The sequence below is a fragment of the Elaeis guineensis genome, chromosome 1, assembly GCF_000442705.2.
Source record: "Elaeis guineensis isolate ETL-2024a chromosome 1, EG11, whole genome shotgun sequence".
In the NCBI taxonomy this organism is placed as follows: Eukaryota; Viridiplantae; Streptophyta; class Magnoliopsida; order Arecales; family Arecaceae; genus Elaeis; species Elaeis guineensis.
In genome coordinates, this window is record NC_025993.2 from 179214228 (window position 1) to 179228364 (window position 14137).

Below are 14137 nucleotides of genomic sequence, written 5' to 3' on the forward strand. Positions count from 1 at the left end.
ACTCTGGACCCGAAACCGGATGAGCAAAAAGCGCAGCTTTCTTTTGTCGTCACCACCGACTCATGGGTCCCAACCAGTCACGAGTCCGACCCTGATGAGGATTGAGGACTCGCCATTGCAAGGGTGGGGGTCCTGTGAAGGCAAACTGAGCTCCCCAGTTTTGTTTTTTTTTTTTTCCCTTTCTTTTTGGTAACAAAGCTCCCTGCTTTTAACATGCAAAAATCCCAATGCTGCAACCAGTCACATAATACGCAAACCACTAAAGGGTACCACATTCCTTCCGTGATAATCCCAATTCTAGATGATGAACATATATTAAGTTCATATTTCTAGTTATATCTAATTAAATACTATATATTTTTTCAATCTTCCATCCACGACTAAAATATCACTTTTCAAGTGAATATTATATTTAATTAACTTGTTCACTGGATAACATAAAAAAATCCATTTGAGATATATCAGGAATATTTTTGGTATTATGTGATCGGTGATCTTGAATTCCCATAGCATACCAAACAAGTTGATTGTACATATCCGAGGATCTTTAATCATTGTATTATGGTAAATCAAACATAATAATCTTAGATCACTAAGAATTAGATCACCCCAGAATTTGGATCACCAGTGATTTTAGATCATCAAATATCTCTTTATAAATAGCAAAAAATGAGAGCTGAGGCCGAAATGGGGTACCCCATATCCAAAGAGTAGAAAGCCCAAAGGTGGTAGAAGGCATGGATATCAAACTTCCTCTTCTCTGAAAACCATGGGCAAAAAAATGCTGCTTCACTTTTGTTTAAACTATCTTTATGCCAAGATTTAAGATATAAACAATGAATTCTTTGCAATTTAACGATCTGTTTAAGTGGTTGGACTGAAATTTCTCTAAAATTTATGGATTAAACCGACACAGCTAGCAAAATTATAGGAGCAAATCTTTTTTCTCCTCGTGGGATTCGATTTGGCCCATTCCAAATCTGTTCCCCATTAGTAATTAATTCAAACTTAATCCAACCTATAATTCTATGTTCTTGAGTTCATAGAGAAAAAAAATGTAGATCTAATCTACTCGACGAAGTTTATAGAATTTTCACTATTTGTTTCCTCCACTCTTGTCTGAATTGGATGACAGGTGGGAGATAGATGCCGTGTGCCAAAACCAACCTTCTACATGACCACAGGAATTTCTCCGCACGCATGGTTGTTTGAGGTTTGTATTCATTTTAAAATTGTGTCATACATGTTTTGTCTCTTGGGGGGAAAAGGGTGTCATTGTTGTCATGCAGCATGTGTAGTCGATTTTTGAAAATCTAAATTATTTTTTATCTTCACATCGACGATAATAGTGTTACGTGTATAAATACATGTCATAGGCCACTATTATGGCCAATAACGATCATTGCTACAAAATTTTTTTATTCCTTTTTCCCGTAAAGTCTGATATACTGTCATAAGGGTGCTTTACAGCTTCAAAGCATGAGAATCAATTACAGGAAAGTAATGACACAAAAATCATATTGTATGTGGATCATGAATCAATGTGCATAAGGTGCAGCAAGCAGCCAGTCCAACAATTGATATCCATCCTTATTTATCTCGACATTAATCTAGTGGCTATTTATAAGTTTTTATTTGCTCCATAGATGACTTGATGCACCTAGTGCAATAAAATTTGTTGGTTTCTATTATTTACTTATTTTTAATACTATTTGCATATGTTTTTCTACTTATTTCTTAGTTCTTCTGTTCATATCACATAAATATAATTTCTTTGTTTCCATCAATTTTTATTTTTTTTAAAAATAAAAAAATGTAATTATTGTGGTATACCTAAGGGCACAAATAAATCGGATCGGATCGAATCCATAAATAATTTGATCCCAACTCCAAAAACTCATATCCAAATCGAATCTAAGTTAAATATAGCCAACTATATTTTAATTACTAGATATCCAACTATTATTAGCCAAGCCACACAAAATAGATAATAAATAATAATTTTTCAAAAAAATATGATATAAAAAAATTAAACAATCTTTGCGTTAAACATATTACTTATACAAGTCTTAATCAAAACTTAAAAACTCAAATATGTTTGAGTACTAATGATATATCGAGTTTAGGTCAGGTTATATTCGAATTCAATAAATCCAAATCTAGTTTAAAAAATGGAATGAGTTTAGTTTAGAACCCAATCTGATCCCATAAGTCTTTTAAAATGGGTCGGATCGGATCTAAATAGATCAAATCAGATCGGATCAAAGATGAAGTAGACCTATTTGTAGCCTTACACCCATCGAGAAGCCAGCTCAACATTTTATTGAAGAGATCAACAGGTGTTTATGACTTCATCCTTATCAATAGACTTCTTTAAGAAAGAATAGAATGATGCAATGGGATCCCCAGATCCAAATCATTTTCTTCGTCCATGCATGTGGGTTAATATTTTTACCAGAACATATGCAATAATCACCTGTGACAGTCATGTATGATATGAATACTTATATCTCAAATTCGTTACTGTGTACATCGAGTGGATCATGAAAATTTAGATAACGATCGACTACTTTCCTTATATATAAGAGGAGAGAAGATGACCCTCATATGAGTTTTACTTCATAAAAACTCTTCTTCTCTTCGGACCATTTCCAAAGCTTCGATTAATTTAAACATCATAGAGTATTTTTGGCAGGTAAATTTTTGATTACATATAGCAAAATATTCTTTTTAGTTCAATACCAAGTTCCAGTTCAATCCACAACTGACCTAGTTTCGGAGCTTTAGGACAACAAGAATAGATCAACCCCCACCCCATATTTTACAATAAATAAACAGATAAAGTGGGACGAGAACTACGTATTAAATACAAACAAAGACCTACAAAAGGGTAATCAAAAAAAGGTAGAAAAAAAAAGCGAGAAGAAGACAAAAGAAGGCAGGGATCTTCTTGACTCACATCAATCATGGCGTTTTTTTTTTTTTTTTTTTGCCTAAATATATTGTTAAAGTGGATGCACTTCTGACCACAAAATAAAAAAGAAAAACCACTCAACTTATTCAGCACCGTTGCGCAGCCCGCCTACCAAAAGAACGTCGTATAAACGTCACCATATTCCTATGCGTTTTATATGCACATAATAAACCAATAATAAGCAAAAAAAAATATCATTATTTTTAAATTTTCTACAGAACAATAAACCAAAACAATTTAGCAGTCTTAGTCTTTAGAAATTCAGAAAAACAACCAAATGAAAAAAAAAATGGATCTAAAAATACGAGAGTATACAACCAACGAGAGAAATACGATGAAATTCTGCAACTAAAAGAAAAAAAAAAAATATATATATATATATTTAAATACATCGTGTCCGATTTAGAAATAAAAAAAGAGAAAAAATTGAACACCTGAGTTTTTCTTTTCAAGTCTCTTTATTTTTAAAAAAATTATAATTTTACAAAGAAATCTACCTCTGTTTGTGTGCTTTTTTTTTTTTTTTTTTTTTTTTTCTCTTTTTCTGACCAAGCGAGAAACACGTTCTCTTCCCATTTTCTATTCTCTTCTCTCCATCTCTCTCTCTCTCTCTCTCTCAACAGGTAGCGGGTGTTAGCCTGCTGACACAGAACCAGCTGCGAACTCCTCGAAATGATAACCGGTCAACCAGCGAGCATCCAAAGAAACACCACCAATAGGATAGGTTAAGCTCTGATAAAAACATTATATTTATTCATAGAAAGAGAAAGATAACCGATAGCATAAAAATAGAAACAAAGAAAAGTGAATCGAATGAGTAATGAATGTCCTTATTGTTGCTCTCAAGTACAATCTCTACATTGCAATTATTCCACATAGCACTCTACTTCCCCCACCAACTTACAACATATTTGATATTTGTACTACAAGCTATGAGCTAGTACACCCCCACACCCCCCCCCTCCCCACCCCCCCCCCCCACCCCCGCCCCCCAAAAATCACTAAATAGACCATAATAGCCTCAGCCTTTGGCTTATTTCTCCACCAAAAAAAAAATGGGGGGCATTTCCTTAAACCACGCTTGTTTCTTCTCAAAACCATGGGCTCCTCCACTCCCCGCTCGCATTAGTATGCGAAGCCACCGGCCGGCGCCGCCCGCCCCTTCCCGGCCACCCGCCCCCGGTGGCGCGCCGCCGGGGCTCCGGAGCCCGCGGCGGCGGCGGCGGCGGAGCAGTGGTCCCTCCTCCCGCTCTCCTCGTCCATGCATATCTGCTTGCACCGGCAGTCCACGCTGCAAAACGCCCTGTCACCCCTGCAGCAAAAATAAAGAAAAAAATAAAACTTGTAGAGAGAGAGAAGAGTTTGTATTCCCAAAATACCCACTTGGAAGATATGCTCACCGGTACATGTAGATGTCCTTCCCTTCTTGGAGTCTTTTGTGGCAGAGGTAGCAGAATTCCAGGAAAGGGCTTGTGGGGAAAGGAGGGGGCATTGGAGAAGGAATGGAGGAGAAAGAAGAGTTTCGAAGGATGGAGGTTTTGCTGACGATTTGGGTGTTCTTTGGGGAGTTCTTTTGGGCTTCCAAAAGAACACTCAAACCTGCCATCTAACACCCTCCCCCGCTACCTCCCTTTCTTCCCAGCAACAAGCGCAGCGAGGTTGGGGGCCTTTTAAAGGAAGGGGTTGTGTCTGGTGCTCTGCAGGCGCAGGTTTACGCAGTGGAGTACAGTAGTTCGAGGTGGGATATGGTCACTCCCGGTGCGCATGCCGTTCTCCAAATAAGGAAGGAAGCCTGTGGGAAACCATGGTTGATAAATGGAGCAAGAAGAAAAAAACTTGGGGCTATAGCTCCTGATTTTGTAATATTTCATGTACCATGCATCAGTGTTTCATGTCTGTCTCACATGTCTCAACATCAATTTCTACCTTTACCAAAGAAAACATCTATTCCTATTTTTTTTAGGGTATTATTTTTCGATAATTTTTTTTTTGATTTGATTTACAGATAGCTAGGGATGGCAAATTGATCCGATCGATCATAAATGGATCGGGTCATAAACAGATCGAGTCATAAAATGATCAATCCAAATTCGATCTATTTATTAAACGGATCAAAATTCAAATCCGAACCTGATCTATTTATTAAATAAATAATTCGATCCGACTCGTTTAACTTATTTATTAAATGGATCAAATTAGGTTAAACAGATTAAACAGATTAAATGGATCAAGTTAAATGGGTCAGAAACAGGTTAAACAGGTTTTAAACAGATTAAACGGATCTTAAATGGGTTAAATAGGTTAAACAAATCGAGTTAAATGGGTCAGAAATAGATTAAATAGGTTAAATGGGTTATCTGACTCAATCCAACTTAAATATTAAATGGGTTAAATGGATCAGATATTTAAAATTTATATCCGATCCAATTATTAAACGGGTTAAACAGATCGATCTGTTTATGATCCGAATCCATTTAATCTAAACCCAAATCTGTTTATGATGGATCGAATGTGGATTATGTTGGTGGGTCGGATCATATTTTGTCAGCCCTACAGATAGCTAGAAGTATTTAATTAAAGTAGGCAGATCTAAAAGTATATTTCAATTGGTGTTTTTTTAAAAAAATTTATATTTTTATTAAATGAATGCAACTATTTATGCCCTAGTGAGACAACAGATTACTCACTTGTAATGTATCGAGCAACATGATCTCATGATATGACAATTCTTTTTATTGAGAGGTAAATGGAGGTCTTAGAACTTAACTAGGCTTTTGAAATTAGTATATTCAATGGAGCATTTTCTTATCAACCAAAAATGCATGTTCATAATATGTATATTATGGTAGAAATAAATAAATAAAGTTGCATTGAAGATAGAAAGGCATCATAATTTCCAAGGGCCAATAGACATGTATAGATAGAAGTTAGATTGCAGTGGTACTGATCAATTATGATTCGTAGAATATCATTTGCTATCTGTTTATACCATATCTAAGAAATGGTGCAAATTAGATACATGAGCAAGTATTTATGAATTGTTGCAAGGTTCTTAAAACCTTTATCCTCTTGTTAAAGAAATAAATTGAAGTCTCAATCACTCAAGTCTAAAATAACTAAAGATCAAAACTATGGTGCTTGTTAAAATTACTTGCTTATCAAGCAGCATAGTTCAAAAACATGCTGAGAACAAAAGGATCAATAGGGCAAAATAGTTAATTAAAAAGAGATGTATTAGTATAACTTGTCAAAGCAGGAATATCTTAAAAATCCTATAATACATGTTTAGTTGTACACAAAAGTGGAATAATAGCATTATTATCGGTTATAATTTGCCAGTAGCCATCTATTTTACACGACAATCGGTCCAAAAAAATTTATCTTGTATTATTTTTTCTTTAGAGAAAAGAAGGAATGGTTCCCAATTCATTGAGAATGAAAAAATATGAAATTATCGGATATTCTACATATCACAATATGATGTTGGTTGAATATAAACAGATAGATTTCTATAACAACTTTTAATGAAAGCCTTATCCTCCCACAAAAACAATTGGATTTTTCATTCAATTTTGTAAGAAGACCTAATCTTTCATTGGATATAAAAAAAGATAAAAAAATAACATTCTAGTGCATAAGGTTCTTGCCATTGGAGGGGTGCAGGGTATGTCAAGTACGCATAGCTTACTTCCACGTACAGAGAGATTATTTTTATATTTCAAATCCATGATACTCAGATCAAAGCAACCTTGTTATTGTGCCAAGATCCATCTTTTATTGGGTATAAAAGAGTGAGAAAGCAAAATATAGACGTTGCATTAAAGAATAGAATATGGGTTTTGCCTTACTACTTTGGTATCTACTTGGTATTTGTCATGTTCATTAAATCTCAACTTTCGATTTGTAGTAAGGTATCACATTTAATTTGTTGAACTAGTATAGCTGGCTAAGTGATTTAAAAAAATTTAATTTCTCCTAGCCTAGGAAAGCATATTCATCATCTAACTAGTGCAAGCGGTCCACCATTACTACTTATCTAATAGAATGGTTAGAAATTTTATAGTTCAATTTTTTTCTTTCTCACTATCCTCTCTCTTGTTTTCTTTTTTAGAGCTCATCAAACAACCAGGATCTCTCCCTCCGTTCCCTCTCTTCAACCTCAGCTAGTGCAAGTGTTTGGCCATGGCTTCTTAAAGCTTAGCATGCAAGGATGGGAGATTTGAGAGAAAGAGGAAGAGAAAGAAAAAATAGGCAGGTGTTTCAAGGGAGCAAGAGAGCAATTGTTAGTGTAATATTTTTCGAGTGAATTGGCATGGTAAACCAATCAAAGAGTTGAGTTTGTTGACAATGGTGAAGGGCTTCGAGTTCCTAAATTGACTAATGCCATGAAAACTAGACACGATTACAGACTGATTGATACATCACAGCAATACTTCCATATCATAAAAGTGGACCATTTACTTGAATGGTATGGATGGCGCAAAAAATATGGATACTAAATCATCTTCATATGAGTATATCATAACCAATAGGGAAAATATAGACACAAACTTAATGGATTCATTTTCATCAACCACAAAATGGTTGGTAGGATTCGATGCCTTGTTCCATAAGCATTATCCCAAATATGGAATATCTCACATGCTACGGATGCCGATTTTTTGAGCAGTAAAAATTCGTTGTTTTCCCACCATTCAGATGCTGTATTACTGAGTTTGCATCTTACTTATCTTTAAACTTTTTCCTTCAATTTTGTCATACTTCCCCAGCATTCAATCATTTTTTTTCTTATCTAATTATTTCTTAGTTTAAGACCTGTGACAATAGCCACAACCCTAACCCTGGACAAGATTTGTCCTTTTTGTTTTGCTAATGATGTACAATTCCTGGACGAGGAATATGATTCCATGCAAGGAAGATTGTGGTACCCTCACCACTAAGAAACTGGGATCCCACTTCCACTTGGTATCCAATGCCTACAAGCGGGACCAAGATACAGGTTAAGGCAAAAAGGAAGGGGGTGAGGAGCATCAGAAAGGACTTGTGCGGGGCCCAATACCTCAAAGGGACTGAACGGAAGCAAAGGACGCTTGCATTAGTGGGATTCACTGACGCTTTTCGCTTTCTGCCTCCACGTGTCCCTGCTAGCTGGTCTGGTTTTTGTTGTTTGCGACCTCCAACAACGTCTAACGGGACCCAAACTCTTACTCGATGCTCTGACACCCTACGTGGTGCCTCTTCCTCTTGGTGAAGGACGATGGGCCCCACAACACAGCATCGCCAACTTTAGTGTGGGGCTCAACAGGTAATTAAAAATCAAAAAGTTACCGATTTGAACCTTAGAAATCTCCTCCTCCCCTTCCAAATCAATTTAAAGATTAAATTTTATTCTTTTACTCTTATTTTTTATTTTCAAAAAAAAAAAAAAAAACTACAACAATTTTTCGTTCTCTAAGTTATTCTCAAATTCTTAAATTGTTCTCCATTTTTATCTTAAAATGAATGATTAGTTAAATTAATTTATATAAATAAATTAGCTGGAATTTCTATTTAATCTCATTATCTACTTATAAAATTTATGTTATTAATTCTAAAATTTGATTATCTATAGAAAAAAATTATTATTCAACTATATACTATTGGCACTATATATTTTTGTTGGCACTGTTGGTGTGCTAAATCGATTTTATGTCATGTGACATCATCACATATGTTCACCGAATTACCGATCTCAAAGTACAAAATTGCAGTAAGTTAAACTTGCCAAACAAGCAATAAGATCGGGCTTGTACCGATCTGAAGAAAGGTACATCGATAATATTAATATCTGAAACATCGAGCTTCAGATGAGCTAATGACCGATCTCATTTGGTGCACATCGATTTATAGTCGATATCAACTTTTATATTATCTACAGCAATCATCTTGTGGAGTTTATTTATGATCTCTACAACTAAGCCACAGCTGGCCACGATCTCATACACAGCTGGCAGATACAGCTAAGTATGATCTCATTTTGAGCTCATACGTACAGCTATAAACTAGTTCATTTACAGTTAGCTATAACAAACTCTTCTGACGGCTTAACAAACTCTGTAACGACCATCAGCTCTTCTATAAATAGAGGGCTAGAGATCCTCTGATACTAAGTTCTAAATCTATTTTCAAAACAAGAGTGAGACTATGCCAGTGGGTATATTATCAGTTTTTGAACAAAGATTCTAGTTCTTACTCAGTCCAATTTCTCTAGTTCCATGCAAACCCTCTTCTTGTGCTCTACTACTCTTTTCCACCACTGTTCTCGCACTCAAGACTGATTGAAGCATCGAAGGGTCAAAAATAGGAGGATCCCCATCAGTTTTTTGACTTATTTTGTAGATTTTCTCAAAAGCATTTTCGATGGGACTGCTACTGACCTCCAGCTCGGTTTCATCCGATTTGTCCCGATCTCAGATTTTAAGTCTCGTAGCAATAGATTGGCGCTAGAAGAAGGGACCTGACTTATTTCTTGTAGAAAAAATGATCAGAGTGCGAGCACCAAATAATTCTTTGGTATCTCCATCCTCTCCGGATATCCTGACAGAAGCTTCCCAGTAACAACCAGTTGCTGTTGATCCTTAACAGTTCTTTCTGCTCATTCAGCAAGTTTAAACCCTGACAGCAGCTATTCAACAGCTTCAAAAGATTAAGGAGTGACATCAAAAAGAAGCTCTTTCTCTGAAAGTTGTCTCAACACACCATCAACCAGCCCATCAAGATGAGCACCACATTGATAATGAGGCTAACGATGAATCTGCTCTCAATAATACAAAATCTTAGAGAAAAGATAGCACAAGATTCAAGATCTTAAGAAGTGCCTGATGGAGATTTAGATAGGAGGTTGATTTCAAAATAAAGATAGCTTTAACCTCCGATCTTCTTTTTCTTAAAAAATTTTGAATGAGCCGATTTTAAATCGATTCAACATGCCCACTATTGAGTCCTTCGATGGCTCCACTAATCTAATGGATCATATTGAGGGCTACAGAGCTCTCATAGCCTTGCAGGGGGCTCCTGATGCCTTACTGTGCATTGCTTTCCTAACTACCTTTAAGAAAGCAGCAAGGGTCTAACTTTCTAGACTCCCATAGTGGTCCATCTCTTCTTTTGAGCAGCTAGAGAGGCTGTTTGTTACCTACTTAGTATTAACCGACCTCACTCGAGGCATACGGACAGTCTATTCTCTATTAAGTAGCAGAAGAGAGAAGACCTTTGAAAATATGTAGCTCACTTCAATACAGCCACTCTAGATGTAAAAAAACTTTAATAAGACAGTCACCATGTCTACTTTAAAGAGAGAACTTCGGAGTAATCATCTGATCTTCTCTTTGAATAAAAATTTTTCAAATATCTATGATGAGATACTCGATCGAGTATGAAAGTATGCTCAGATCGAGGAAGAAGAAGCCATCACCAGAAAAACTAATAAAAATAAAAATGAAAAGAAGCAATCAAGAGAGGATAATGGAGCTCAATAGAATAAAGGCTCCGATCGATCTCAAAAAAATTCAAGGTCAAGAAGTCCACCTCAGTATTTTGATTCCTACACTCCTCTGTCTGCCCCTCAAGCATAAATCCTTATGAAAATTGAGGGAGAGTGATATCTCTGAAAGTCAGAACCAATGAAGGCCCCATCAGCAAACAGAGATAAAAAAAATACTGTCGCTTCCATCGAAATTACGATTATGATTTCGAAGAGTACAGGCAACTACGAGATAAAATAGAGGCTTTGGTACATCGAGGCTACCTCGATAAATTTGTAAGGCCAACCAAAGCCATTGAATATCGATCTCAAATAGAAAAGAATCTTGAGAATCACAATCGACCAACTGTTGGGATCATCAACATGATATCTGGCATACTGTAGAAGACTGTTGATCCATTCTTTAAAAGGTAGAAGATTGAAGATATTATCTCATGTTCGAAGGATGATGTAAAGGGGATTCAAACCCCTCACAACGATGCTGTTGTCATTTCTATGATAATAATAAAATATGATGTAAAAAAAAATTTGATTGATAATGGAAGCTCTGCGATGTATTATTCTATGATGCATTCTCAAAAATAAATTTGATAAATTAGCTGAAGTAGGTCGGTGCTCCGCTCGTCAGATTTTCAAAAAATTCAATAGCTGTTGAAGCAAAAATTATTCTACCAGTTACAGCAGGACAGGAACTAAAGCAGTGAACAGTGCAGCTTGCCTTTTTGATGGTCAAAATTCTATCTGCTTATAATGCTATTTTTGATCGATCTGATCTTAATATTCTTAAAGCTATTATCTCCATGTATCACCTATTGGTGCAATTTTTGACTAAGAAAGGAACTAGAGAAACATGCAGAGATTCAACAATAGCTCGATAATATTTCATGATTGTCTTCAAGATGAAGCAAATCCTCAAAAAGTACACCAGTTGAAGTACTAGATCTAATAGACGACGTCGAAAAAATCAAGATGAGCCTGCTAAAAAATTAAAAATTATTCTTTTGAGAGATGATCCGAGAAAAATGGTTCAAATCGGATCAAATCTTAAATCCAATTTGAAGGATAAAATAATCAAATTTCTTCGAACAAATGCCGACGTCTTCGTCTAGTCAGCTTCCTACATTCCTGATATTCTTGCTGATGTAATTGTTTAAAAACTAAATATTAATCTAAAGTTCAAGCCAGTTCAACAAAAAAAGAGGAGTTTTACTCCAGAAAGACAAAAAGTAATTGATGAGAAGTTGATAAGCTCCTGAAGGCAGAATTTATCAGAGAAGCTCATTATCCGAAGTGGATAGCCAATGTTGTTATGGTCAAGAAGGCTAATGACAAGTAGAGAATATGTATTGACTATACCAACCTCAATAAAATTTATCCAAAAGATAGTTTTTCTCTATCAAGGATTGATCAGCTAGTAGACGTCACTTTGGATTATAAACTCTTCAATTTTATGGATGTTTTTTTCAGGATATAACCAGATCATAATGGCTCCAAAAGATAAAAAAGATACAGCCTTTATTATTGAAAAAGATTTGTATTGTTATAAAATAATGTCTTTATGTCTTTTAGTCTTAAAAATGTAGGTGCAATATATCAACGTCTTGTCAACAAAATCTTCAAACATCAAATTAGTCGAAATATGAAAGTTTCTGTTAATAACATGCTAGTAAAGAGCCCTAAGAAAGATCGACATATTATCAATCTGGAGGAAGCATTTGGAGAGCTCAGGAAGCATCAGATGAAGCTTAATCCAAACAAGTATACTTTTGAAGTGACCTCAGATAAGTTTCTTGATTTTCTTATAAATCAGAGAGCAATAGAAGCAAATCTCGAGAAAATTCATATGTTGTTGGAGATGAAGTGTCCAACCACCATTAAAGAAATCCAACAGCTCACTGGATGAGTAGCAGCCCTCAATCGATTCATTTCTAGATCGACTAAATGATATTTTCTATTCTTCAAGACACTAAGGTAGATTAAAAATTTTGACTGGATAAAAGAATGCCAGAGTGCTTTTGATGATTTAAAGAAATATTTTGGCTCTGCACCTCTTCTCTCAAAATTAGTTGAAGGGGAGGAATTATACATGTATATATCCATCTCACATAATATTGTCAGCTCGGTTCTTATCCGAGAAGACATGGGTATTCAAAGGTTGATTTATTACACAAGCAAATTATTGCGGGATGCCGAGATCTAATACAAAAAAATTGAAAAGATGATATATGCTTTGATTACATCAGTCCGATGACTTTGGCAATATTTTCAAACTCATACAGTTATAGTATTGATCGATCAGCTGCTGAGATTGGTATTACAGCGAGTTGACACATCGGGTCGGATTACTAAATAGGTCATAGAACTCAGCGAGTTTGATATTCAATACCGATCTTGATCTGCTACAAAAGGCCAAGTATTAGCTGATTTCATTATGGAATGCACTATTCTTGATGATGGATCAACTCCAAAAAATCTTGAAGACATCACTAATGATTCATTCTAGATTCTACATATAGATGGAGCTTCAAATTCTCAGAAAAATGGTCTTGATTTAATTCTAACGAGTCCTAAAGCGTTTATTACTAAACAAGCTTTAAGGTTCAATTTTAACACTTCTAATAATGGTGCTGAATATGAAGTCCTGAACTACAAGATTAAAAGATAGTGAAAGAGCTTGGAGTCAAAAAGCTAAAGATTTTTATAGATTTACAGCTTATTATCGGATAGGTACGAGGTCAATTTGAGGCTAAAGACTCCATAATGACTCGATATTTGCAAAATATAAGGAAATTATCTAAAAATTTTGAGAAGCTTGAAGTCCTACAAATTCTAAGGTCAGAAAATATCCGAGCTGATGCCTTGTCACATCTTGCTATATCGAAATTTTCAGAACTTAATCAAAAAATTTTGATCGAGCAGTTAGAGAAGCCTAGTATTGAAATTTTTTCTATATTTCAGGTCGATCATGAACCGAGCTGGATTGATCCCTTTGTGGACTATATAACAAAAAAAATTTTATCCGATGATCCAGTTAAAGCTAGAAGCATCAAAAAACAAGCTCCATAGTATGTTCTCCAAGGAGATCAATTATATAGAATGTCTTATTCACTTTCTCTACTTTGATGCTTAAAACCATCCGAAGCTAATTATGCATTTCGAAAAGTACATGAAGGAATATGTGAAAATTACTTGAAGGGCAGATGCTTGTTTATAAAGTAATTCGATAAGGTTATTATTGACCAATCATTCAAAAAGATGCGATTGATCTTGTCAATAAATATGATCAATGTCAAAAGTATGTCAATATCCAACATCAACCTACTACTGAACTCATTTCTATTATTGCATCATGGTCCTTTGCGATTTGGAGAATGGATATATTGGGGCCTTTTCCAGTGGCAACAGGTCAAAGAAAGTTTTTGATGGTAGCTATTAACTACTTCACTAAGTAGGTGGAGGCTGAACGTCGGGCTGAAATTACTGATTAGAAAAGATGCAGGATTTTATCTGAAAATCAATAACATGCCGATTTAGTTTACCTCAGATAATTATTACTGATAATGGTCGGTAGTTTGACAATTCCAAATTCAAAGAATTTTATTTTAAACTTCATATTGATCATTGGTTTACTTTTGTTGGGC

At 35.3% G+C, this 14137-nt stretch overlaps 1 protein-coding gene across 1 annotated transcript; it reads right to left on the reverse strand.

Moving 5' to 3' along the window:
• Positions 1-3962: 3962 nt before the first annotated feature.
• On the reverse strand, positions 3963-4617 carry LOC105039868 (FCS-Like Zinc finger 15-like). Its single transcript, XM_029261724.2, has 2 exons — positions 4375-4617; positions 3963-4286 (listed from the first exon to the last, which is right to left on the reverse strand). Exons 1-2 carry the CDS (start codon positions 4578-4580, stop codon positions 4100-4102), a joined length of 393 nt encoding a protein of 130 aa, XP_029117557.2. The 5' UTR covers positions 4581-4617; the 3' UTR covers positions 3963-4099.
• Between the last annotated feature and the right edge of the window lie 9520 nt (positions 4618-14137).